Consider the following 27,870-nt stretch of genomic DNA (forward strand, 5'->3'; position numbering starts at 1 on the left):
GTCCTCCATTGATCCCCTTCACTCCTCTGCTGCTAAAAGGCACTCGCACACACACACACACACACACACACACACACACACACACACACACACACACTTAAGTTTAGAGATAAAGGAGGAGTGCACACTTAAGTTTAAAGATAAAGGAGGAGTGCACACTTAAGTTTAGAGATAAAGGAGGAGTGCACACTTAAGTTTAGAGATAAAGGAGGAGTGCACTTAAGTTTAGAGATAAAGGAGGAGTGCACACTTAAGTTTAAAGATAAATGAGTGCACACTTAAGTTTAGAGATAAAGGAGGAGTGCACACTTAAGTGTAGAGATAAAGGAAGAGTGCACACTTAAGTTTAGAGATAAAGGAGGCGTGCCAATGTTTGTTGTTGTGTTTCTGCTCAGATTTGACGTTTCTTCACGAGAGTTGTAAAACTTTTCACAGCCAGCTGGTCAACTTTGACAAGATGGTAAAAAAAAAAAAAAAGTGTTCTTCCCGCTCGTTTGGTTTGTGATTCTGCTGACCTTTGACCTTTTGTATGGTGCAGCACAAAGTGGCCGACATGGTGCGGAACATCCGAAGATACCGCAGTGGACAGCTGGGTAACACACACACACACACACACACACACACACACACACACACACACGTGCGCATAATGCTAACCATGCTAACACTCCTGGTAGCCATGGATACGGAGACATCGCCATCCCACCTGCAGACCAAAGCGTACGTGAGACAGCTGCAGGTCATCGACAACCAGAACCTTCTCTTTGACTTGTCTTGCAAACTGGAGCCCAGAGACTCCTAGGGACTGGGAGAGACTCTTTAGGGACTGGGAGAGACTCCAGGACACGTCCCGCCTCCTCTTTGTCAATCCACAGGTGGAACGCTTCTTCACTCTCAGCAAACTGGAGCCCAGAGACTTCTTAGGGACTGGGAGAGACTCTTTAGGGACTGGGAGAAACTCCTCGGGACTGGGAGAGACTCCCTAGGGACTGGGAGAGACTCCAGGACACGTCCCGCCTCCTCTTTGTCGATCCACAGGTGGAACGCTTCTTCACTCTCAGCAAATGATTTGAAGCCCAGCGGCCATTTTGCTGAGCAGGTGAGATGATGTATTTTCCTGCCAAAGGTCACGTCAACGGGTTGACCTCTGACCTCAGGGACATGTTTTTCTTTGGTTATTTCCGTCTTTGGGAAGTGTACTGTGGGCGGGGCCTCTGCAATAACAGAGGGCGACGCCCCTTCGACGTCGACCAAGCACTTTGACCACGCTCAGGGCTCCCAGGTGTTGTTTACTTCCTGTTGTGTGAAGATGACTTTTTGCTTCTTCTTCTTCTTTTTCATCATTCCAGACAACAAACACTAAGGACTAGTTTTGGTTGCCAAACTGCGACACTCGAAGGTAACTGCTAGGATAATTGTGCTAGCTGTGAGCTGACAGGGTTATTAGCTTCCTCTGCTAATAAGTAAAATAATGCTAATAAGATGTAATATGACAGGGTTATTAGCTTCCTCTGCTAATAAGTAAAATAATGCTAATACGTAAGATAATGCTAATAAGATGTAATCTGACAGGGTTATTAGCTTCCTCTGCTAATAAGTAAAATAATGCTAATACGTAAGATAATGCTAATAAGATGTGATTAGCTTCCTCTGCTAATACGTGACAGTGTGAACATGTTGAAAGCAGATTGACATTGTTTAGTTTGCGGTCCCAGCGTGGGTTTGAAGTGTTAGCAAAGCACCATGGGTAGTCTCAGGAAACTTGTGCTGGACAAAAAGATCAACACTGAAAGCAAATGGAAAGATGTACATAGTGCAAGTGTGTAAATAGTTGAAGAAGAAAGGAGAATCTATTTTAGGGATGTTTACGTTTCGCCTCGAGATGAGGTTTTTCTTCATGTGTTTACATTTTGTGCCAAAACTTTGTGACATGCGCAGACCGCGACAGAGCCATGCTAGCATGACCTCAGTATTTAGCATTGGAACCAAGAGCGAGCTAGCATGCTAGCCAAACATTTCTGGATTGATTTGATGTGTGAATATTTGAGTTGTAGTAACTTGGTTGTGTACACTTTATCATGACAATATTTATGAGTTGTGTCCACTTTATCATGACAAGCAACAATATTTTTCAGACTTTATTCTTTGTCAAGTTTCTGCACTTTAAGATGATATTTCATGTCAAATAATGCTGGTGAAATAAAGCTTTGATGGCATCATTGCACACTTCACTTTGTCGCCAGGGGAGTAATAGTACATGGAAGTAATAGCATTTAGAGTAATAGTCCATGGAAGTAATAGCATTTAGAGTAATAGTCCATGGAAGTAATAGCATTTGTTGCTATAACCTTGGCCAGCTGACGTAAATAAAATTTAAAAAAGCTGTCTTTCACCACTGTGCCAATCTGACGCTCCAATTTAAAATCACTGTCAATACCAAAGCCCAGGTTGGTGACCATGGTCTAACGTGCAAAGCCAAGGGGCCAAAGTCAACAGGGGGAGCTCACAGGTACCACTAGGTCCAAACACTATTACTTCTGTCTTCTTTTCATTGAAATTGAAGAAATGTAGGGCCATCCAGGCCTTGATATCATCAAGACAAGCCCATCCAGGCCTTGATATCATCAAGACAAGCCCATCCAGGCCTTGATATCATCAAGACAAGCCCATCCAGGCCTTGATATCATCAAGACAAGCCCATCCAGGCCTTGATATCATCAAGACAAGCCCATCCAGGCCTTGATATCATCAAGACAAGCCCATCCAGGCCTTGATATCATCAAGACAAGCCCATCCAGGCCTTGATATCATCAAGACAAGCCCATCCAGACCTTGATATCATCAAGACAAGCAAGTAGTGTCTGCATTGAAGAGGCATGATTTCTCTTCAACGCAAAATAAATGTGTGTGTCATCGGCATAACAATTTTAAGAAATATCATGCTTTCTTAGGATTGAGCCCAGGGGAAGTCAATAAATAGAAAAGAGCAGTGGTCCTAAAACTGAGCCCTGTGGGACCCCACATGTCAAGGGAGCAACAGAGGATTCAGAACCAGCAACATTTACCGAGAAGGTCCTGTAAGTCAAATATGACTTCAGCCAACTCAAAGCAGTACCACAGATGCCCACTTGATGCTGTAGGCGGCTAATTCAAATATTATGGTCCACCGTATCAAATGCTGCTGCTAGATCCAGTAAAACTAAAATCACATGATCACCGAAGTCTGTTGCTCGAAAGATGTCATTAAAAAGCCTTAATAAAGCTGACTCGGAACTATGGAGGGGTTTAAACCCAGACTGAAAGACTTCTAGAATATCACAGTCCTCTAAAAAAAGGGTTTAACTGGGTAAAAACAATTTTCTTCAAGATCTTTGAGAGGAAAGGCAGCTTAGAAATGGGTCTAAAATAGGCTAAAACTGAACTGTCCAGACCAGGTTTCTTTAAAAGCGGTTGGACCACGGCGTGTTTAAAACTGGTAGGAACCACACCAGAAAACAGACTGCTATTTAAAATGTTCAGAACAGGCTGCCCTATGCAAGAAAACACTTCTTTAAAAAAGGTAGGAGGGACAGCATCATGGGGGGAACCTGAGGGCTTCATATGATTAGTTAACTCTGGTAACTGCCGCAGAGTCACTTGCTCAAACTGATTCAAGTAGTTAACTCTGGTAACTGCCGCAGAGTCACTTGCTCAACCTGATTCAAGTAGTTAACTCTGGTAACTGCAGCAGAGTCACTTGCTCAAACTGATTCAAGTAGTTAACTCTGGTAACTGCAGCAGAGTCACTTGCTCAAACTGATTCAAGTAGTTAACTCTTGTAACTGCCGCAGAGTCACTTGCTCAAACTGATTCAAGTAGTTAACTCTGGTAACTGCCGCAGTCACTTGCTCAAACTGATTCAAGTAGTTAATTCTGGTAACTGCCGCAGAGTCACTTGCTCAAACTGATTCAAGTAGTTAACTCTTGTAACTGCAGCAGAGTCACTTGCTCAAACTGATTCAAGTAGTTAACTCTGGTAACTGCAGCAGAGTCACTTGCTCAAACTGATTCAAGTAGTTAACTCTGGTAACTGCCGCAGTCACTTGCTCAAACTGATTCAAGTAGTTAATTCTGGTAACTGCCGCAGAGTCACTTGCTCAAACTGATTCAAGTAGTTAACTCTTGTAACTGCAGCAGAGTCACTTGCTCAAACTGATTCAAGTAGTTAACTCTGGTAACTGCAGCAGAGTCACTTGCTCAAACTGATTCAAGTAGTTAGCTCTGGTAACTGCAGCAGAGTCACTTGCTCAAACTGATTCAAGTAGTTAACTCTGGTAACTGCCGCAGAGTCACTTGCTCAAACTGATTCAAGTAGTTAACTCTGGTAACTGCCGCAGAGTCACTTGCTCAAACTGATTCAAGTAGTTAACTCTGGTAACTGCAGCAGAGTCACTTGCTCAAACTGATTCAAGTAGTTAACTCTGGTAACTGCAGCAGAGTCTCTTGCTCAAACTGATTCAAGTAGTTAACTCTGGTAACTGCCGCAGAGTCTCTTGCTCAAACTGATTCAAGTAGTTAACTCTTGTAACTGCAGCAGAGTCACGTGCTCAAACTGATTCAAGTAGTTAACTCTGGTAACTGCAGCAGAGTCACTTGCTCAAACTGATTCAAGTAGTTAACTCTGGTAACTGCAGCAGAGTCACTTGCTCAAACTGATTCAAGTAGTTAACTCTGGTAACTGCCGCAGAGTCACTTGCTCAAACTGATTCAAGTAGTTAACTCTGGTAACTGCCGCAGAGTCACTTGCTCAAACTGATTCAAGTAGTTAACTCTGGTAACTGCAGCAGAGTCACTTGCTCAAACTGATTCAAGTAGTTAACTCTGGTAACTGCAGCAGAGTCTCTTGCTCAAACTGATTCAAGTAGTTAACTCTGGTAACTGCCGCAGAGTCTCTTGCTCAAACTGATTCAAGTAGTTAACTCTGGTAACTGCCACAGAGTCTCTTGCTCAAACTGATTCAAGTAGTTAACTCTGGTAACTGCCGCAGAGTCTCTTGCTCAAACTGATTCAAGTAGTTAACTCTGGCAGAGTCTCTTGCTCAAACTGATTCAAGTAGTTAACTCTGGTAACTGCCGCAGAGTCTCTTGCTCAAACTGATTCAAGTAGTTAACTCTGGTAACTGCCGCAGAGTCTCTTGCTCAAACTGATTCAAGTAGTTAACTCTGGTAACTGCCGCAGAGTCTCTTGCTCAAACTGATTCAAGTAGTTAACTCTGGCAGAGTCTCTTGCTCAAACTGATTCAAGTAGTTACTCTGGTAACTGCCGCAGAGTCTCTTGCTCAAACTGATTCAAGTAGTTAACTCTGGTAACTGCCGCAGAGTCACTTGCTCAAACTGATTCAAGTAGTTAACTCTGGTAACTGCCGCAGAGTCACTTGCTCAAACTGATTCAAGTAGTTAACTCTGGTAACTGCAGCAGAGTCACTTGCTCAAACTGATTCAAGTAGTTAACTCTGGTAACTGCAGCAGAGTCACTTGCTCAAACTGATTCAAGTAGTTAACTCTGGTAACTGCCGCAGAGTCACTTGCTCAAACTGATTCAAGTAGTTAACTCTTGTAACTGCCGCAGAGTCACTTGCTCAAACTGATTCAAGTAGTTAACTCTGGTAACTGCAGCAGAGTCACTTGCTCAAACTGATTCAAGTAGTTAACTCTGGTAACTGCAGCAGAGTCACTTGCTCAAACTGATTCAAGTAGTTAACTCTGGTAACTGCCGCAGAGTCATAAAATACTTTCAAAGGCATTACACAATTCAGAGGAGGGTTCCAAACATGTTGGCTGAGGGGCTTTAAGAACAGAGTCAATGGTTTTGAATAAAACACGAAGGTCAAGACTATTTGAAGCAATAATGTTTGCCAAATGTTCTCTTTTTGCCTCTTTTACTGTGCTCTGATATTCATGCCAACAGTCCTTTCAAATCTGGAGTGACACCTGAAGCTTGTCCTTCTTCCACCTGCGTTCAGCTCTGCGGCACTCACGTCTGATCACGTGTTCTCTCATTAAACCAGGGTTCTGATTTAGTTTTAGCACTCACGTCTGATCACACGTGTTCTCATTAAACCAGGGTTCTGATTTAGTTTTGGCCTTTTTGATTTTTAAAGGAGCCACTGAGTTCAAGGAAGTCTCACAGGTGGAGTCAAACAATGCACTGAGTTTCCCGCTGTCAGAAAAAACAGAGTCAGAGGGTAAAGAAACCTGCTTAAAAGCAATAATAAACTGACCAGCAGTGGAAGGGCTAAAAACTCGACAGAGACACACAGGAGCGCACACTCCAGCTGTCAGGCGGTTAAAACTGGCCTCAGATATGACAGGCATATGAGAGTAGAAGCATTTAAGTCCCATCTTAAAACTCATTTGTATACTCTGGCCTTTAAATAGCCCCCCTGTTAGACCAGTTGATCTGCCGTTTCTTTACTTTTCTCCTCTGGGGGGGGGGCACAGGTCCGGTGGCCATGGATGAAGTGCTGGCTGTCCAGAGTCGGGACCCGGGGTGGACCGCTCGCCTGTGCATCGGCTGGGAACATCTCTGCGCTGCTGACCCGTCTCCGCTCGGGATGGTGTCCTGCTGGCCCCACTATGGACTGGACTCTTACTATTATGTTAGATCCACTATGGACTGGACTCTTACTATTATGTTAGATCCACTATGGACTGGACTCTTACTATTATGTTAGATCCACTATGGACTGGACTCTTACTATTATGTTAGATCCACTATGGACTGGACTCTTACTATTATGTTAGATCCACTATGGACTGGACTCTCACTATTATGTTAGATCCACTATGGACTGGACTCTTACTATTATGTTAGATCCACTATGGACTGGACTCTTACTATTATGTTAGATCCACTATGGACTGGACTCTCACTATTATGTTAGATCCACTATGGACTGGACTCTCACTATTATGTTGGATCCACTATGGACTGGACTCTCACTATTATGTTAGATCCACTATGGACTGGACTCTCACTATTATGTTGGATCCACTATGGACTGGACTCTCACAATATTATGTCAGACCCACTCGACATCCATTGCATTCGGTCTCCCCTAGAGGGGGGGTGGGGGGGTTACCCACATATGCGGTCCTCTCCAAGGTTTCTCATAGTCATTCACATCGACGTCCCACTGGGGTGAGTTTTTCCTTGCCCTTATGTGGGCTTTGTACCGAGGATGTCGTTGTGGCTTGTGCAGCCCTTTGAGACACTTGTGATTTAGGGCTATATAAATAAACATTGATTGATTGATTGATTGATTGATTGATGGGAGGACAAGTTAGACACAGGTAGACCATATGAGAGGACAAGTTAGACACAGGTAGACCACATGAGAGGACAAGTTAGACACAGGTAGACCATATGAGAGGACAAGTTAGACACAGGTAGACTATATGAGAGGACATGTTAGACACAGGTAGACCATATGAGAGGACAAGTTAGACACAGGTAGACTAGATGAGAGGACAAGTTAGACACAGGTAGACTACATGAGAGGACAAGTTAGACACAGGTAGACTAGATGAGAGGACAAGTTAGACACAGGTAGACCACATGAGAGGACAAGTTAGACACAGGTAGACCATATGAGAGGACAAGTTAGACACAGGTAGACTACATGAGAGGACAAGTTAGACACAGGTAGACTACATGAGAGGACAAGTTAGACACAGGTAGACTACATGAGAGGACAAGTTAGACACAGGTAGACTAGATGAGAGGACAAGTTAGACACAGGTAGACTAGATGAGAGGACAAGTTAGACACAGGTAGACTAGATGAGAGGACAAGATCAAGCGTGTGTGAGGCCAAACACAAACTGTGTCAAATTAAAAGAGTCAATAAGGTTTAAAAAGTCCTTCACCAGTGATAACATACATGGATATTAAAATATTACTAGAGAAGTGTGCTAAAGTGAAGTGTTTAAAAGCAATATTACTAGAGAAGTGTGCTAAAGTGAAGTGTTTAAAAGCAATATTACTAGAGAAGTGTGCTAAAGTGAAGTGTTTAAAAAGTAATATTACTCGAGAAGTGTGCTAAAGTGAAGTGTTTAAAAGCAATATTACTAGAGAAATGTGCTAAAGTGAAGTGTTTAAAAGCAATATTACTAGAGAAGTGTGCTAAAGTGAAGTGTTTAAAAGCAATATTACTAGAGAAGTGTGCTAAAGTGAAGTGTTTAAAAGCAATATTACTAGAGAAGTGTGCTAAAGTGAAGTGTTTAAAAGCAATATTACTAGAGAAGTGTGCTAAAGTGAAGTGTTTAAAAGCAATATTACTAGAGAAGTGTGCTAAAGTGAAGTGTTTAAAAGCAATATTACTCGAGAAGTGTGCTAAAGTGAAGTGTTTAAAAGCAATATTACTAGAGAAGTGTGCTAAAGTGAAGTGTTTAAAAGCAATATTACTAGAGAAGTGTGCTAAAGTGAAGTGTTTAAAAGCAATATTACTAGAGAAGTGTGCTAAAGTGAAGTGTTTAAAAGCAATATTACTAGAGAAGTGTGCTAAAGTGAAGTGTTTAAAAGCAATATTACTAGAGAAGTGTGCTAAAGTGAAGTGTTTATAAGCAATATTACTCGAGAAGTGTGCTAAAGTGAAGTGTTTAAAAGCAATATTACTAGAGAAGTGTGCTAAAGTGAAGTGTTTAAAAGCAATATTACTAGAGAAGTGTGCTAAAGTGAAGTGTTTATAAGCAATATTACTCGAGAAGTGTGCTAAAGTGAAGTGTTTATAAGCAATATTACTAGAGAAGTGTGCTAAAGTGAAGTGTTTAAAAGCAATATTACTAGAGAAGTGTGCTAAAGTGAAGTGTTTATAAGCAATATTACTAGAGAAGTGTGCTAAAGTGAAGTGTTTAAAAGCAATATTACTAGAGAAGTGTGCAAAATGAGCGCAGCAACACGCTGACGTCATCTGCGATGTGATTGGCTGAGCCATGTTCTCCAGCCCCGTCCTCTGCTCCTATTGGTCAGCTGCTTTGTTTTGCCCTCCCACGCGGTGCAGACTTCACTTCCCCTCTGGCGTGTTTTCATCAACAAACTTCATGTTTGCGTGCAGACAAAGACTTCGCTACGCTGACGAGCTGCCAGCTTTGTTGACTTGATCTTGATGACTTTAGTCGCACCAAGAGCAGAATATTAGTGTCACACGTCGTACACAGTCAGCGGAAGTCTTTGTTGTGCAGACGTCAGCGGCTGCTCGTCGTCGTCGTCGTCCTTTACTCAGCAACATTGATTAGTCATCGTGTCGACACAAGCGGCAGGCAGGTGAGTTGGAAAGGCAGGTGAGTGCTGCTGATGGCACTAGCTGCAGTCACGGAGCTGATAGCTAACCTGCTAACACTAGCTAGCTAGCTAGCTAGCCAACTACCGCAGTGCTACCGTCATGTCATATAAATCATCATATTTGTCATATATGTCATATAAATCATCATATTTGTCATATATATCATCATATTTGTCAGATATGTCATCATATTTGTCAGTTAATATCATTATTCATGGCGATTGGTTCTAGTTTGAGATAAGTATTGGGCGTAAGATGTCCGAACATAACTCTTGTCTTGGGGGGGTTATATTTATGTTCTTGTCACTGGTGCTATAAACACAATTATGTTATGTTTGAGGCTATCAACTATGACGTCATTGGTTGTATTTAAACACTGGATGCCTATCAAACAGGGAAAGTCACTGGTAGATACAAAATATTGTAATACTACTACTAACAACCACTTAACCTATTCCTACTATAACAATCTACAAGGTTAATACCGTTTTCTTCCCCTCCATTTATCTGCTTCCTTTTGTATCTCTAGTTATCATTACACATATGTATTGTGGTTATCAATAATTGGTATTTGTATTGATCCATTTGTAGTGTAATAATGTTCATTGTCATTTCTGCATTATTTATTTCACTAACTGCTTCTTTGCTATCACTTTTACCATCATATTTGTACTTATCCTATTTGCTGATGTTGCTCTATTGTTGTTGTTGTTGTTGTTGTTGTTGGAAGGAAGTGAACTTGCGTGACGTTACATAAATCAAATCAAATCAAATCAACTTTATTTATAAAGCACATTTAAAATTTACCACAGGGGTAGCCAAAGTGCTGTACAATGAGCAGGTTAAAAGATAAAACGAGTACCGAGCAAACACAACACAACACAAACAGAACATGATAAAAAATAAATAATTAAAATAGAATTAATAAAAACATAAAAACATAAAAACAGGATCACAGCAGGTGTATTATGGGGCGCCATTGCAGGATGGATATCACTCAGTGTTAAAAGCCATGGAATAAAAGTATGTTTTTAAGAGAGATTTAAAAACAGGAAGAGAGGAGGCTTGTCTAACACTCAGGGGTAGGTCGTTCCAGAGCTTGGGAGCAGCAACGGCGAAAGCTCTGTCACCTCTAAGCTTCAGCCTTGTGTCAGGGACCGTCAACAGCAGCTGATCGGCTGATCTTAAGGATCGGGTGGGGCAGTAAGGCTGAAGGAGGTCGGAGAGATAGGTTGGCGCGAGGTTGTTTAGACATTTAAAAACAAATAAAAGGAGTTTAAAATGTATTCGGTAACGCACAGGGAGCCAGTGAAGGGACGCTAAAATAGGGGTGATGTGCTCACGTCTGCGGGTCTGTGTTAGCAGACGAGCAGCAGAGTTCTGTACGAGCTGCAGGCGGGCGAGGGAGGCCTGGCTAATGCCAACATACAGGGCATTACAGTAATCAAGACGAGTCGAGATAAAAGCGTGGATTAATTTCTCAAGATCATGTCTTGATAAAAGCGGTTTCACTTTCGCTATTTGGCGTAATTGATAAAAGCTTTTTTGAACGACGCTGCTGATTTGTTTTTCGAATTTAAAATCTGAGTCAAACTTTACCCCCAGGTTTGTGACAGAGTCGCTGAGATACGGGGTCAGAGTGCCGAGGTCAACGTTGGGGGAGGGAGAGCGACTTGGACCGAACAACATAACTTCTGTTTTGTCTTCATTTAGGCTCAGGAAGTTAGCTGAAAGCCAGACTTTGATGTCGTGCAGGCAGTCAATAAGACTTTGAACCGTGTTATTTTGTGCCATGGGAAAATAAATCTGGCAATCATCGGCATAAAAATGAAATGCAATACTGTACTTCCTAAAAATAGAACCAAGGGGGAGAAGGTAAAGCGCAAATAAAATTGGGGCAAGGATTGAACCCTGGGGGACCCCATGTGGTAAAGGAGCTGTGGACGACATAAAACTGTCTACTTTTACACAAAAACTCCTGTCGGTTAGGTACGACCGGAACCAGTTGAGGGCGGCGCCCTTAATGCCCACACAGTTCTCAAGACGAGTGATTAAGGTGGCGTGGTCGACGGTGTCGAACGCAGCAGACAGATCTAAAAGATCTAAACAGGAAGTGAACTCGCATGACCTTACATAAACAGGAAGTGAACTTGCGTGATGTTACATAAACCGGAAGTGAACACATGTGACGTCAAACAGGAAGTGAACTTGCGTGACGTTAAATAAACAGGAAGTGAACCTGTGCGACGTTAAATAAACAGGAAGTGAACTTGTGTGACGTTAAATAAATAGGAAGTGAACTTGTGTGACGTTAAATAAACAGGAAGTGAACTTGCGTGACATTACATAAACAAAGTAAACTTGTGTGACGTCACATAAACAGGAAGTGAACACGCGTGACATCACATAAGCAGGAAGTGAACTCATGTGACGATACATAAACAGGAAGTGAACACGTGTGACGTTACATAAACAGGAAGTGAACTCATGTGATGATACATAAACAGGAAGTGAACACGTGTGACGTTACATAAACAGGAAGTGAACACGTGTGACGTTACATAAACAGGAAGTGAACACGTGTGACGTCACATAAACAGGAAGTGAACACATGTGACGTTACGTCACATAAACGAAGTGAACACGCGCGACGTTACATAAACAGGAAGTGAACACGTGCGACGTTACATAAACAGGAAGTGAACACGTGCGACGTCACATAAACAGGAAGTGAACACGTGTGACGTCACATAAACAGGAAGTGAACACGTGTGACGTCACATAAACAGGAAGTGAACACGTGTGACGTCACATAAACAGGAAGTGAACACGTGTGACGTTACGTTACGTAAACAGGAAGTGAACACGCGCGACGTTACATAAACAGGAAATGAACACGCGCGACGTTACATAAACAGGAAGTGAACACGTGCGACGTTACATAAACAGGAAGTGAACACGTGCGACGTCACATAAACAGGAAGTGAACACATGTGACGTCACATAAACAGGAAGTGAACACGCGTGATGTTACATAAACAGGAAGTGAACATGTGTGATGTTACATAAACAAGAAGTGAACACGTGTGACGTTACATAAACAGGAAGTGAACATGTGTGATGTTACATAAACAGGAAGTGAACACGCGTGACATTACATAAAGAGGAAGTAAACACATGTGACGTCACATAAACAGGAAGTGAACACGTGTGACGTCACATAAACAGAAAGTGAACACGTGTGACGTTACGTTATGTAAACAGGAAGTGAACACGCGCGACGTTACATAAACAGGAAGTGAACACGCGTGACGTCACATAAACAGGAAGTGAACACGTGTGACGTTACGTTACATAAACAGGAAGTGAACACGTGCGACGTTACATAAACAGGAAGTGAACACGTGTGAGGTCACATAAACAGGAAGTGAACATGTGTGACGTCACATAAACAGGAAGTGAACACGTGTGACGTCACATAAACAGGAAGTGAACATGTGTGACGTCACATAAACAGGAAGTGAACACGTGTGACGTTACGTTACATAAAAAGGAAGTGAACACGCGTGACGTTACATAAACAGGAAGTGAACTCGCATGACCTCACATAAACAGGAAGTGAACTTGCGTGATGTTACATAAACCGGAAGTGAACACATGTGACGTCACAAACAGGAAGTGAACTTGCGTGACATTAAATAAACAGGAAGTGAACCTGTGTGACGTTAAATAAACAGGAAGTGAACTTGTGTGACGTCACATAAAAAGGAAGTGAACACGCGTGACATCACATAAACAGGAAGTGAACACGTGTGACGTTACATAAACAGGAAGTGAACACGCGTGACATCACATAAACAGGAAGTGAACACGTGTGACGTTACATAAACAGGAAGTGAACACGCGTGACATCACATAAACAGGAAGTGAACACGTGTGACGTTACGTTACATAAACAGGAAGTGAACACGCGTGATGGTACATAAACAGGAAGTAAACATGTTTGACGTTACATAAACAGGAAGTGAACACGCGTGACGTCACATAAACAGGAAGTGAACACGCGTGACGTCACATAAACAGGAAGTGAACACATGTGACGTCACACAAACAGGAAGTGAAAGAAAGTGATGACCCGATTAGCATTTATTAAAAAAACATTCAGATCAACATATTTAAACACAGAAATGAAAATATGGCTCTTATGAAGCACAACAATATTTGATGCTTCCTCCCCAAAAAGGTATATTTATTGTGTGTATTTATTGTATATTTATTGTGTGTATTTATTGTGTGTATTTAATAGTTATTAAGAAACTACAACTTGGTTAAAACATTTGAGTGTGTGTAGAAGTATTTCTGAGCACATTCTACAATAACGCAGTTTGGTCACAATAACTTTATTTATTGTGAATATGTGAAGTCCCCACCCCTCCTTAACAGAGACACAACCTAGTTTATTGGCATTTTTATCCAAGTGCAATATTTTGCTAACAGAATATATTTTATTTTATTTGTTTTTTTTTACTTGGATATTGCCAAGTTTACATTCCAAATACAGTGTTAAAAAATATACCAGAAATACAAGTTTATTGCATTATAAACAGTATATTTATTATGTATTATAAGTGGTTAATTTAGTCTCGTCCAGCAAAATTTGTAATGGGCCTGCTCTTAATATCTGCTCAGCGTATTTTGCCAACTATAAGGCGCACTTAAAATCCTTTCATTTTTTTCCAAAATGGACAATGCGCCTTATAACCCGGTGTGCCCAATGTACGGAATAAATCTGGTTGTGCTTACCGGCCTGGATGCTATTTTATTTGGTACATGGTGTAATGGTAGGTGTGACCAGTAAATGGCAGTCACACATAAGAGATACGTGTAGACTGCAATATGACTCAAGTAAACAACACCAAAACTTTAAATGTTCCATTGAGAATATAGAACATTACACAAAAACTTGTCAAAATGTTTTAGTACGACTTTGGTGAGCAATGTAGCCGCACCACCGCTTCATGGATTGTGGGAGCATTACGGCTACCATAGTCAGACGTGCTGTGCTTCAACATACGGAATTATTATGGTGCGTGTATAAGAACCACAAAATGGCACCTAATAGTAGACATACGTTTTGTTTCACAATATTATGCAAAAGCAACTTTTCATACCTTCTGGTACCTGCTGATGTGTACTTGGAATCTGCATTAGTCCTGAAAATGTATCTGCGTCTGTGCCGACACCGTAGTCGATAAGCTTCTTCTTTTTCTCTATCTTGTTATGTGACATTCATCCTCCACTGTTGCCATTTCTAATATAAAGTAGTGTAAAGTTCTTACTTATATCTTGTCAGTAAACTCACCATGAAAGCACTAAAACATACCGGTGTAGTGACTTTACATTATTCACCCAAGGAACTTTACTTATTAGAGAGTTACGGTCACGGGACACATTTCGGGTGTTGTTGTTGTTGCACTAGTGAGCCACGGATGAGGAGATGGTGTCTACTGTTATTAGTACTTGTATACTGTTATTAGTATTTGTATACTGTTATTAGTACATGTATACTCTTATTAGTACTTGCATACTGTTATTAGTACGTGTCTACTGTTATTAGTACTTGTATACTGTTATTATGTTATTTCATTTTCATTTATTATTAGTACATGTATACTGTTATTAGTACATATATACTGTTATTAGTACGTGCGTGCTGTTATTAGTACGTGTATACTGTTATTAGTACGTGCATGCTGTTATTAGTACATGTATACTGTTATTAGTACGTGTCTACTGTTATTAGTACTTGTATACTGTTATTATGTTATTTCATTTTCATTTATTATTAGTACATGAATACTGTTATTAGTACTTGTATACTGTTATTAGTATTTGTATACTGTTATTAGTACATGTATACTCTTATTAGTACTTGCATACTGTTATTAGTACGTGTCTACTGTTATTAGTACTTGTATACTGTTATGTTATTTCATTTTCATTTATTATTAGTACATGTATACTGTTATTAGTACATGTATACTGTTATTAGTACGTGCATGCTGTTATTAGTACGTGTATACTGTTATTAGTACGTGCATGCTGTTATTAGTACATGTATACTGTTATTATGTTATTTCATTTTCATTTATTATTAGTACATGTACAAACCTCGTTTCCATATGAGTTGGGGAATTGTGTTAGATGTAAATATAAACGGAATACAATGATTTGCAAATCCTTTTCAAGCCATATTCAGTTGAATATGCTACAAAGACAACATATTTGATGTTCAAACTCATAAACTTTATTTTTTTTTGCAAATAATAATTAACTTAGAATTTCATGGCTGCAACACGTGCCAAATAGTTGGGAAAGGGCATGTTCACCACTGTGTTACATGGCCTTTCCTTTTAACAACACTCAGTAAAGGTTTGGGAACTGAGGAGACACATTTTTGAAGTGGAATTCTTTCCCATTCTTGCTTGATGTACAGCTTAAGTTGTTCAACAGTCCGGGGGTTTCCGTTGTGCTATTTTAGGCTTCAGAATGCGCTATACATTTTCAATGGGAGACAGGTCTGGACTATAGGCAGGCCAGTCTAGTACCCGCACTCTTTTACTATGAAGCCACGTTGATGTAACACGTGATTTGGCATTGTCTTGCTGAAATAAGCAGGGGCGTCCATGGTAACGTTGCTTGGATGGCAACATATGTTGCTCCAAAAGCTGTATGTACCTTTCAGCATTAATGGTGCCTTCACAGATGTGTAAGTTACCCATGTCTTGGCCACTAATACACCCCCATACCATCACACATGCTGACTTTTACACTTTGCACCAATAACAATCCGGATGGTTCTTTTCCTCTTTGGTCCGGAGGACACGACGTCCACAGTTCACATACTGTCACGTCATACGTCACATACGGTCACGTCATACGTCACATACGTATACGACCTCCCCGAGCAGAGAGGTAGCAGCATGGCTAACGTTAGCTGTGATGCTAGCGCAGCTGTGCGAGCAACCTTCCCTCTAAGGTGCTCGCCTGTGCAATTGCGCACTGCTCAAGCGTCCTCTGCGCACGGCAAATCTATGCCACGCACAAAATCAAATAAAAAAATTAGTGCATAACAATTTTCGACACACGGACACGACAGAGAAAACAGTTTTCGTCATCATTGTTCAAATATTGTAACGTCTGTCGAGACGCTTATCTCCATTCGGTGCCACACGTCCACACCATCAAAATGCCGAGGCAAACATTTCCACATCAACACCGTATGAAAAAAATAGTGATTTTTTTACTTGTGATTTCCTTCTCTGCATGAAAGTTTAAAAGTAGCATATATTAATGAAGAAGAATGTTTTAATGTAGACACATAGAATCATCATACTGCTGTCATTATATGCATCAAGTGTTCATTCAAGGCTAAGGCAAAATATCCACATATATATCGTGTATCGCAATATGGCCTTAAAATATCGCAATATTAAAAAAAGGCCATATCGCCCAGCCCTAGTTCAATGATGCCATTTCTGTTTGTCATGTATAATTTTGTCTATTTTGTGTTTATCCTTGAATAAACAGGTCAGTTTCTTGTTACCAACCATTGTGTATTATTCAAACTCCCCTAATTCAGCTGGCTAGTTGTTATCAAGAGTACTAAAACCCTTTTCAACATGATTCTGACAACTAAGTAGACTAAATAACTTTAATACATGCTCGGATAGGCCAGTATCGGTCAGTATCGGTATCGGATCGGAAGTGCGAAAACCTAGATTGGGACATCCCTAGTATAGAGTAGAAGTATATAGTGTCAGTGGGTAAGAAAGTAGTACTAGTACACAGTTACTAGTAGGTGTATAGAGTAGAAGTATATAGTGTCAGTGGGTAAGAAAGCGTGTGGTATGCTTTACTTCTCTCTCTCTCTCTCTCTCTCCCCTCAGCGATGGTGAAGCTGACCAAAGCCAAGACCTTCCAGGCATACCTGGACTCCTGCCATCGGCGCTACAGTTGTGTGCACTGCCGCGCACACCTGGCCAACCATGATGACCTCATCTCCAAGGTCAGCTGACATGGTCCAGGATCTACCTCCTCTTAACTTGTTGACATCTTTCAAGGAATACTGAGCTTTAATACTCCTAAAGACCCACCTCCTTATTTCATCAGAGGGAAGATCAGTTAGGTTTATTTGCATCAACATGCACTGTGCACTGTTGGCAACACAATCACCATCAACATGCACTGTTGGCAACACAATCACCATCAACATGCACTGTTGGCAACACAATCACCATCAACATGCACTGTTGGCAACACAATCACCATCAACATACACTGTGCACTGTTGGCAACACAATCACCATCAACATACACTGTGCACTGTTGGCAACACAATCACCATCAACATACACTGTGCACTGTTTGCAACACAATCACCATCAACATGCACTGTTGGCAACACAATCACCATCAACATACACTGTGCACTGTTGGCAACACAATCACCATCAACATGCACTGTTGGCAACACAATCACCATCAACATGCACTGTGCACTGTTGGCAACACAATCACCATCAACATGCACTGTTGGCAACACAATCACCATCAACATGCACTGTTGGCAACACAATCACCATCAACATGCACTGTTGGCAACACAATCACCATCAACATACACTGTGCACTGTTGGCAACACAATCACCATCAACAAACACTGTGCACTGTTGGCAACACAATCACCAAGATCCTTGCATTACCTGAAGGCAAGAGGCCCGTCACTCAAAATCAGTGGCTTTTGAAGATCATACGAGAGGAAGTTCCACTTTGAAATGCTCTTTGATAGACTAGAACAAGACTTTGATAGACTAGAACAAGACTTTGATAGACTAGAACAAGACTTTGATAGACTAGAACAAGACTTTGATAGACTAGAACAAGACTTTGATAGACTAGAACAAGACTTGTGCTTCACACTTCTGCAAAAACCAGCAGGTGATTCAGTTCAGTGATGCACTCTGATCTTATTTATGTGTAAATAAGTATCATACATACATACATAAGGTGTTGTGAGGATCTAACATTAATAAACATCTCCTCTCTGAGCTGCCACCTTAACGTGGTAGAGGAGTTTGCGTGTCCCAATGATCCTAGGAGCTATGTTGTCCGGGGGCTTCTACGCCCCCTGGTAGGGTCTCCCAAGACAAACTGGTCCTAGGTGAGAGATCAGACAAAGAGCAGCTCGAAGACCTCTATGAAGAACACGAACAAAGGAACCAGATTTCCCTCACCCAGACGCGGGTCACCGGGGCCCCCCTCTGGAGCCAGGCCCGGTGGTGGGGCACGATGGCGAGCGCCTGGTGGCCGGGCCTGTCCCCATGGGGCCCGGCCGTGCACAGCCTGAAGAGGCAACGTGGGTCCCCCCTCCAATGGGCTCACCACCCATAGCAGGGGCCATAGAGGTCGGGTGCAGTGTGAGCTGGGCAGCGGCCGAAGGCAGGGCACTTGGCGGTCCGATCCTCGGCTACATAAGCTGGCTCTTGGGACGTGGAACGTCACCTCGCTGGGGGGGAAGGAGCCTGAGCTAGTGCGCGAGGTGGAGAAGTCCCGGCTAGATATAGTCGGACTCACTTCGACGCACAGCAAGGGCTCTGGAACCAGTTCTCTTGAGAGGGGCCGGACTCTCTTCCACTCTGAGTTTGTATTTTATTTCTGTGGTTTAAGGTAAGATAAGATAATCCTTTATTGATCCCACAACAGGGAAATTTGGGTTACTTTGTTTACGTGTTTGTGGGCAGCACGGTGGAAGAGGGGTTTGTGCGTCTGCCTCACAATACGAAGGTCCTGAGCAGTCCTGGGTTCAATCCCGGGCTCGGGATCTTTCTGTGTGGAGTTTGCATGTTCTCCCCGTGACTGCGTGGGTTCTAGTCCGGCTTCCTCCCACCTCCAAAGACATGCACCTTGGGATAGGCCCCTCCCACGTCCATAGACATGCACCTGGGGATAGGCCCCTCCCACCTCCATAGACATGTACCTGGGGATAGGTTGATTGGCAACACTAAATGGTCCCTAGTGTGTGAATGATTGTGAATGTTGTCTGTCTATCTGTGTTGGCCCTGTGATGAGGTGGCGACTTGTCCAGGGTGTACCCCGCCTCCCCAGCTGAGATAGGCTCCAGTGCCCCCCGCGACCCCGAAGGGATTAAGCGGTAGAAAATGGATGGATGGATGTTTACGTGTTTCAAATATTGGTAAAAGAGAAAATAAATTTTCTTGAAAAGTGAAACGTGTTATCCTGCCATTAATAGTACTATAATTAGGGCCCGCATGGCCCATTGCATAAGGACTCCCAAAGGGAGTCCTTATGCAATGGGACATAAGGACCTATTGAATTTGTAAGGTTTTATTCTTTATTCTTTATTCTTCCGCCGCCACATTAAACTGTAATTTGACCCACTTAACATGCTTCAAAACTCACCATATTTGACCCACACATCAGGACCTGCGAAAATTGACTTTTTTTAAAAAAACCGAACCACAAAACTCAAAATTGCGCTCTAGCGCCCCCTAGGGGAAAAACAACTAGACTGCCTGTAACTCCCACTAGGAAGGTCGGAGAGACATGAAACAAAAACCTCTATGTAGGTCTGACTTAGACCTACATTTCATAATAGTACATTCTCGGGCTAAAATCAACAGGAAGTTGGCAATTCCCCCTTCAAGACAAAAAAGTACTAAAAACAGTCACTTTTGCCTCTTTGAGCTGTAATTTGACCCCCTTAACATGCTTCAAAACTCACCAAACTGAACGCACACATCAGGACTGGCAAAAATTGTGATCTAATAAAAAAACCTAACCCCAAATCTCAAAATTGTGCTCGAGCGCAATTTTTTAATAAAACGCACAAAAAACTGCTCCTCGGAAGAAAAAAATGACAAAACTGCCTGTAACTCCCACTGGGAAGGTCGGAGAGACATGAAACAAAAACCTATATGTAGGTCTTACTTAGACCTACATTTCATAAATTGACAACCCCCAGCAAAAATCAACAGGAAGTTTGCTATTCCCCCTTCAAAACAACTTTTTTGTAAAAACCGGTCACCTTCCTTCAAAAACGAACTCCTCTGAGCGCGTTTGTCGTTTCGCCTTCAAACTAACACAGGAGAGAGATTGAACCCTTGTGATTACAATGACAGAAGCGCTTTTTTTCTAACTGCTCCGGTTTTGATTTTATGACCCTTCAAAGACCCGCTGCGCTGATGCTGCTGCGCTGCTGTTTTTTTAAGATGGCTGCTTAAAAGCAGGAAGCACCAACGTGCCCACACAATGCAGACAAGGTAGGCACACTAGACAAAAGTCTTGGGACACTTCAGACTAAAAGTAGACAAAAGTATTGGGACACTTATGACTATCACTGGACAAAAGTATTGGGACAGTTAGGACTAGCACCTGCCAAATACGCGGGCCCGACCAATGCTGCTTGCAGCTTTAATTCCGTATGGAATCATCCTTAGTTAAAACTCATATATTTAATAATGTTATCCTGCCATTAATAGTACTATAATTCTGTATGGTATCCATCCTTAGTTAAAACTCATATATTTAATAATGTTATCCTGGTATTAATAGTACTATAATTCTGTATGGTATCCATCCTTAGTTAAAACTCATATTTTTTTCCAAAAACAAAATGTGGTTTAGTTTTTCCTTAGGATGACATTTTCATCCAGCATGATTATAAAACATTATTACCTTAAAGTATAATTGACATTCAGAATGTTCCATCATTCTATATGTGCTTGTTGGAGTGGCAGACAACTTCATTACTGCTAAATAGCAGTTTTCAGTCATGTCACACAAGATGCAGGATTTTCTTGAACATTTAAGTGGTGAAAGTTCCTATAAGAGGACATCTGTAGTGTTGTATTCTGACCATCATGTCATATTTTTATTTGTTTAAAATGGTCCTCAGTAGTCACGTACAAATGTGTGTGAATGATGCAAAATGATTTCAATGTGGTCCCCATGAACTATATGAAGTCTTTTTCCCCAGGGTCCCCAGTAAGAATGATCAGCACATGACTTCATCAATCCAGAGATTTAAAGACGTGTATGAGCTAACTGGCCAGTGGACATTTTACACCATTTTACCTTTTTATGTCTCCACAACCTGTAGAAATTCTGGTCCCCACAAGTCATGATCAAACAACTTGCTCCCCATTCCAAATGATAACCAGTGTGTGTGTGTGTGTGTGTGTGTGTGTGTGTGTGTGTGTGTGTGTGTGCGCGCTCTTGGAAGAGACGCTGCTGAACAGGAGGTAGTGTTCTCAGCCGCTGTGAAATAAGTCCACTTTGGCATCTTTTTCTAGAAATGTCTGTTCTCATCACAATTAAAACCTTGCTGTGGTACGAAGCCTGCTTCCTCTATCTCTTCCATACGAGCAAGCACAAAACGGCTGCCAGCGGGTCTCAAAATTAAAAAAAGAAGTTTTCAAACACAGTGGCGTAAACCTAAAAAGTTAGAAAATAGAGTATCAATGTAATAGAGGGGTTTGTAAATGGAGGTAGCACTGTAATACATACCTGCCAACTACTCCGGTTTTCCCGTAATTAGTACGGTTTTCATCAACCTATTCCGGGTTACGGTTGCAGTGATAAAAAGTACGGTTTTTCATTAATTAAAAATATATATTTAAAAAAAAGTTTTATTCACGAAATCGCGTAACAACAATGACAATCGACTGTGCTTCCCGTAACTTCCTATCGAGCCATTCCGAACGCCATGCGCGAGGCTATTTGTAGCACCGCTGCCAAGCACGAGGCACCAGTTGTATGGCGTCACATTAGTGCCAAAAACCTGAGCGCATAAAAACTGTTATCGTGTGCTGATTCTCCACTTTGTGCGCGCGCGCGACACCATTTTGCGCGCGCGTGGTGCCTTTTAGCGCGCGACACCATTTTGCGCGCTCTCTGTGTACTCCTGGCATCTCTCCTCGCGCTGTCATGTTTCTTTTTGGCACTTTGGGGGCGCGTATGCTTAGACGGCCTCTTCTTTCTGATTGGTCAGGCGAAAAACGCTGAAAAATGCTCAGAGCCAATCAGAAGTATAGCAGGGCGGGTCATCGTCAATATGTATCAAGATTTACGGAGGAAGAAGTGGATAAAAAAATGTCGCGCGCTGATGAAGGTTATTTCATAGCACATAAACACAATACAGGGTAATACAAAATGTGAGCCAAATAAATAATAAGACAACAAACACCATAATCACATCTTTCAGCCAGAACTGGTCCACCAGCAATAACATTATTTTATATTTTCACTTCTTCTTGAACATTTGTTTTCTAATTTATGGAATTTCTTTTGATTCAGCCATAAAATTAATGAAATAATCTTTGAATTTTGTTTTTAAAATGTTAAAAATAGCTTTTAATAATGTATTCTGAAACAGTTTAAGATAATCAGAGAACTGACTAACACTGACCCTACACAACTATGTGGCACAATTAAGTCTTTTTTTTTTTTTAAAGCGAAAGAGGTCATTTCAACAGGTACAGCATCCTATGTCATATCTACATGTAATAAGATTTGTAACAAGGCAAACCGTTTGTAAATTGGTCGAAAATCGAGCAAGTTATGGTAATGTAATTAGTACATGTACCATTGACATCAATGTAATGATTGAGGCTAGATGTCTGAAGTAAGATGGCTACAATGTTGCTACACTGGAGAATGATTGGTCATATGAAAAATGCTCACAGCCAATCAGAGAAAGAAGGGGCCGTCTAAGCATACCCGCCCCCAAAGTGCCAAAAAGAAACATGACAGCGCGAGGAGAGATGCCAGGAGTACACAGAGAGCGCGCAGAAAGGCGTCGCGCGCACCGCAGAAAGGCACCGCGCGCGCGCAGAAAGGAACCACGCGCGCGCAAAATGGTGTCGCGCGCGCGCACGAAGTGGAGAATCAGCGCGCGATAACAGTTTTTATGCGCTCGGATTTTTGGCACTAATGTGACGCCATACAGTTGCCATTGTTTCCAAACGAGCGAACGATCATGGAATCAGCCGGAGAAAAATCGCAAACGAGTCTTAAACCGAAAAGAAAACTGCAGTCATTCCGTGAAGAATATTCAAAAGCCTATCCGGGAATAATTATCCGTTCCAAAAAGGGTGAAAACTACGCGAATTGCACCAAGATTTTTCGATCGGACACGGAGGAATTAGCCATGTAAAAGACCACGTTGGGACAAAAATACACAAGTCTAATGCTGTTGCTAGCGATACAAGTGGGAAACTTTCAACGTTTTTGTCGCCCAAACAGTGATGGTTTTAGCAACATTTTAACCTGTCTGAATGCTAATAATCATTTTTGAATGCTAATAATCATTTTGCGTCGGGGGGCAAACCCCCCACCAGGACTTTGTCCTGGACCTACCGGGGCCTGCGGCCCCTGGACCCTGGCTACTAGGTTTTTCTGATTTCAAAAGTTGGCAGGTATGGTAATATAGTGGTTTGTAAATGGAGGTGGCACTGTAATAGAGAGGTCTGTAAGTGGAGTTAGTATTGTTCTGTAAATAGGGGGTTTGTAAATGGAGGTAGCACTGTACTGCACGTAGAGAGGTTTGTAAATGGAGGTAGCACTGTACTGCACATAGAGAGGTTTGTAAATGGAGGTAGTATTGTTCTGTAAATAGGGGATTTGTAAATGGAGGTAGCACTGTACTGTAAATAGATATGTTTGTAAATGGAGGTACTGCAATAACTTGCATGTTGCCTTTGTTTTCTCCCCCAGTCTTTCCAAGGAAGTCAAGGCCGGGCGTACCTCTTCAACTCTGTGTGAGTCATTTCTATTTCTTCTTCTTCTTCTTCAACTAATCATCTTTTTTACATCTGACTACACTTTTTGTTTATCCAGCATATTATTATGGATTAAGTCCAGGGGTTGTTTGTAGCATTTCCCAGTGAGGAAATATATATAAATGGTAAATAAAAAGAGAATACAACAACTTATATTCAATTGAATAGACTGCAAAGACAAGATATTTCATGTTCACACTGACAAACTTTCTTCTTTTTTGCAAATAATCATGAACTTAGAATTTAATGGCAGCAACAGGTTTCAAAAAAGCTGGCACACGTGGCAAAAAAGAGTGAGAAAGTTGAGGAATGCTCATCAAAGACTTATTTGGAACATCCCACAGGTGAACAGGCTAATTGGGAACAGGTGGGTGCCATGATTGGGTATAAAAGCAGCTTCCATGAAATGCTCAGTCATTCACAAACAAGGACGGGGCGAGGGTCACCACTTTGTCAACAAATGCCTGAGCAAATTGTTTAAGAACAACATTTCTCAACAAGGAATTTAGGGATTTCACCATCTACGCTCCGTAATATCATCAAAAGGTTCAGAGAATCTGGAGAAATCACTACACGTAAGCCATGATATTACACACCTTGGATCCCTCAGGCGCTACTGCATCGGTGTGTAAAAGATATCACCACATGGGTCGCTGCAAGTTAAAACTGTACTATGCAAAGCCAGAGTAATTTATCAACAACACCCAGAAACGCTTTGCTGGGCCCGAGCTCATCTAAGATGGACTGATACAAAGTGGAAAAGTGTTCTGTAGTCTGACGAGTCCACCTTTCAAATTGTTTTTGGAAACTGTGGACGTCGTGTCCTCCGGACCAAAGAGGAAAAGAAGCATGGGGACTGTTCTAGGGTGATAGTGTAAAAGTCAGCATGTGTGATGGTATGGGGGTGTATTAGTGGCCAAGACATGGGTAACTTACACATCTGTGAAGGCACCATTAATGCTGAAAGGTACATACAGCTTTTGGAGCAACATATGTTGCCATCCAAGCAACGTGATCATGGACGCCCCTGCTTATTTCAGCAAGACAATGCCAAGCCACGTGTTACAACAGCGTGGCTTCATAGTAAAAGAGTGCGGGTACTAGACTGGCCTGCCTGTAGTCCAGATATTGAAAATGTGTGAAGGCTAAAATATGAGAAGGGAGACTGTTGAACAACTTAAGCTGTACATCAAGCAAGAATGGGAAAGAATTCCACTTCAAAAATGTGTCTCCTCAGTTCCCAAACCTTTACTGAGTGTTGTTAAAAGGAAAGGCCATGTAACACACTGGTAAAAATGCCTTTTTTGCAACGTGTTGCTACCATTAAATTCTAAGTTCATGATTATTTGCAATAAAAGAAGAAAGTTTGTCAGTGTGAACATGAAATATCTTGTCTTTGCAGTCTATTCAATTGAATATAAGTTGAAAAGGATTTGTTGTATTCTCTTTTTATTTACCATTTACACAACCTGACAACTTCACTGCTTTTGGCTTTTGGAGGACCACATTCAAACAAACATGCATGCAGACAGTATGACAAACAAAGATGCATGTAGACAGTATGACAAACAAACATGCATGTAGACAGTATGACAAACAAACATGCATGTAGACAGTATGACAAACAAACATGCATGTAGACAGTATGACATTAATGTGACGTTTATTAAACAAGAATAATGATGTCACTCACATGGCATAATGCATCATTATATTAACCACATGCTGACAAACAATGGTGCAATCACAGGGTGTGCGTGGCTCCCTGCATTAATTGTTGTTTCATCATCATGTCTTTGACTGAACTGCTCTGGCTGAAACAGGAAGTTGTAGCAATGTGTGCATGATGGTGATGATGATGATGATGATGATGATGATGCTTCAGGGTGAACATCGGCTGTGGTCCTGCAGAGGAGAGACTGCTGCTCACAGGTCTTCATGCAGTGTCCGATATCTACTGTGAGAACTGTCACACCACCCTGGGATGGAAATATGTATGTACCAAATATGTATGTACCCTGGCATGGAAATATGTACGTACCAAATATGTATGTACCCTGGCATGGAAATATGTACGTACCAAATATGTATGTACCCTGGCATGGAAATATGTACATACCAAATATGTATGTACCCTGGGATGGAAATATGTACGTACCAAATATGTATGTACCCTGGGATGGAAGTATGTACGTACCAAATATGTATGTACCATGGCATGGAAATATGTACATACCAAATATGTATGTACCCTGGCATGGAAATATGTACGTACCAAATATGTATGTACCCTGGCATGGAAATATGTACGTACCAAATATGTATGTACCCTGGCATGGAAATATGTACGTACCAAATATGTATGTACCCTGGCATGGAAATATGTACGTACCAAATATGTATGTACCCTGGGAGGGAAATATGTACGTACCAAATATGTATGTACCCTGGCATGGAAATATGTACGTACCAAATATGTATGTACCCTGGCATGGAAATATGTACATACCAAATATGTATGTACCCTGGCATGGAAATATGTACATACCAAATATATATATATATATATATATATTTATAGACATGTCTTGAAGTGTATGAGAAGATGTGTTTGAGAAGATGTGTGTTGTTGTTGACAGGAACAAGCCTTTGAGTTGAGTCAGAAGTACAAGGAAGGGAAGTTCATCATTGAGTTGTCCCACATGATCAAAGACAATGGCTGGGACTGAGAGGACGCTTCACTCGCCTCGCCGTAACCTTGGTCCTGGTCCTGGTTCTGGTCCTGGTCCTGGTCCTGGTCCTGGTCCTGGTCCCAGCAGGGTTCCAGTCTTGCTTCCTCATCCTGCATTCCAGCCGTGCCCCACCTTCCTTCTCTCTCCAGGGAACACTCTCTTGCAGCAGCACATTTCCTCAGCAGGTATCACACACCTTCACATGACAATTACATTTACACCACATGACATTGACAATGAGGTATGACACACCTTCACATGACATTTACACCACATGACATTAACAATGAGCTATGACATACCTTCCTTCTCTTGGCCAGCACACACCTTTTACACAAGTCCCACGCCTCCAGGGTTAATGACATTTACACAAGTCACACACCTACTGGGTTAGGACACCTCTGACCCTTTTAAAGCAGAACTCCATCGGAGTGTTTGCGGGGAATATGTATTTGATGATTGTGTTTGCAGTGTGAGGTCAGCACATTCCCACTTTCAATTACATGTCCACCACATGACTGTGTGTGTGTCTCTCTGTGTGTGTGTGTGTGTGTGTGTGTGTGTGTGTGTGTGTGTGTGTGTGTGTGTGTGTGTGTGTGTGTGTGTGTGTGTGTGTGTGTGCGTGTGTGTGTGTGTGTGCCCTCACAGCCACATGTACTAAAGGAGCAAAGTGTCAATCATGTAGCATATTTATGATTATTGTCTGCTTCTTGTCATTAAAGTCTATTTTACTTTCAGCTTTTGTCTCCTTTGAGCAGGAAGCAACTTTCAAGGAGTGACAGCAGGCGTGTGAGTCAAGCTTTTGCAAGAAAATTAGAATATTGCGATAAAGTTGTTTATTTTCTGTAATGCAATTAAAAAAACAAAAATGTCATCCATTACACATCAACTGAAATATTGCAAGCCTTTTATTACTTAAATATTGCTGATTATGGCATACAGCTTAAGAAAACTC

General features: G+C 41.6%; 2 protein-coding genes across 4 annotated transcripts in view; both read left to right on the plus strand.

Annotated features, from left to right (window-relative positions):
- Positions 1–2,216, plus strand: part of rapgefl1 (Rap guanine nucleotide exchange factor (GEF)-like 1) — a 23,672-nt gene extending 21,456 nt beyond the window's left edge. The window contains exons 13-16 of the mRNA XM_061973943.2: positions 1–39; positions 396–460; positions 539–593; positions 678–2,216. The exon at positions 1–39 is cut by the window's left edge and continues 49 nt beyond it. Of these exons, the coding sequence (XP_061829927.2) occupies positions 1–39; positions 396–460; positions 539–593; positions 678–802 (284 nt within the window). The 3' untranslated portion in view covers positions 803–2,216. The remainder of the gene's footprint in view (positions 40–395; positions 461–538; positions 594–677) is intronic.
- Positions 2,217–9,033: 6,817 nt separating this feature from the next.
- Positions 9,034–27,652, plus strand: ypel3 (yippee-like 3). 3 transcript variants are annotated; one of them, XR_012051099.1, is made up of 6 exons: positions 9,034–9,302; positions 17,271–17,389; positions 24,119–24,162; positions 26,069–26,192; positions 26,823–27,156; positions 27,207–27,652. XR_012051099.1 is itself a non-coding variant. In XM_072915730.1 (5 exons), exons 2-5 carry the CDS (start codon positions 17,273–17,275, stop codon positions 26,910–26,912), a joined length of 375 nt encoding a protein of 124 aa, XP_072771831.1. In that variant the 5' UTR covers positions 9,034–9,302; positions 17,271–17,272; the 3' UTR covers positions 26,913–27,652. The 3 variants fall into 3 exon arrangements, 2 of the variants coding, with proteins under 2 accessions (XP_072771831.1, XP_072771832.1); XM_072915730.1 differs by having other exon boundaries at positions 26,823–27,652; XM_072915731.1 differs by having other exon boundaries at positions 26,069–26,177; positions 26,823–27,652.
- Positions 27,653–27,870: the final 218 nt, after the last annotated feature.

This window comes from Nerophis lumbriciformis, linkage group LG22, assembly GCF_033978685.3.
Source record: "Nerophis lumbriciformis linkage group LG22, RoL_Nlum_v2.1, whole genome shotgun sequence".
NCBI lineage: Eukaryota > Metazoa > Chordata > Actinopteri > Syngnathiformes > Syngnathidae > Nerophis > Nerophis lumbriciformis.

Coding starts and splice junctions, on each gene's coding strand:
- ypel3 (XM_072915730.1), top strand. CDS start 17,273: ATGGTGAAGCTGACCAAAGCCAAGACCTTCCAGGCATACCTGGACTCC. Junction 24,163..26,068: donor GCGTACCTCTTCAACTCTGT/GTGAGTCATTTC, acceptor ATGATGCTTCAG/GGTGAACATCGGCTGTGGTC. Junction 26,193..26,822: donor AATATGTATGTACCAAATAT/GTATGTACCCTG, acceptor TGTTGTTGACAG/GAACAAGCCTTTGAGTTGAG.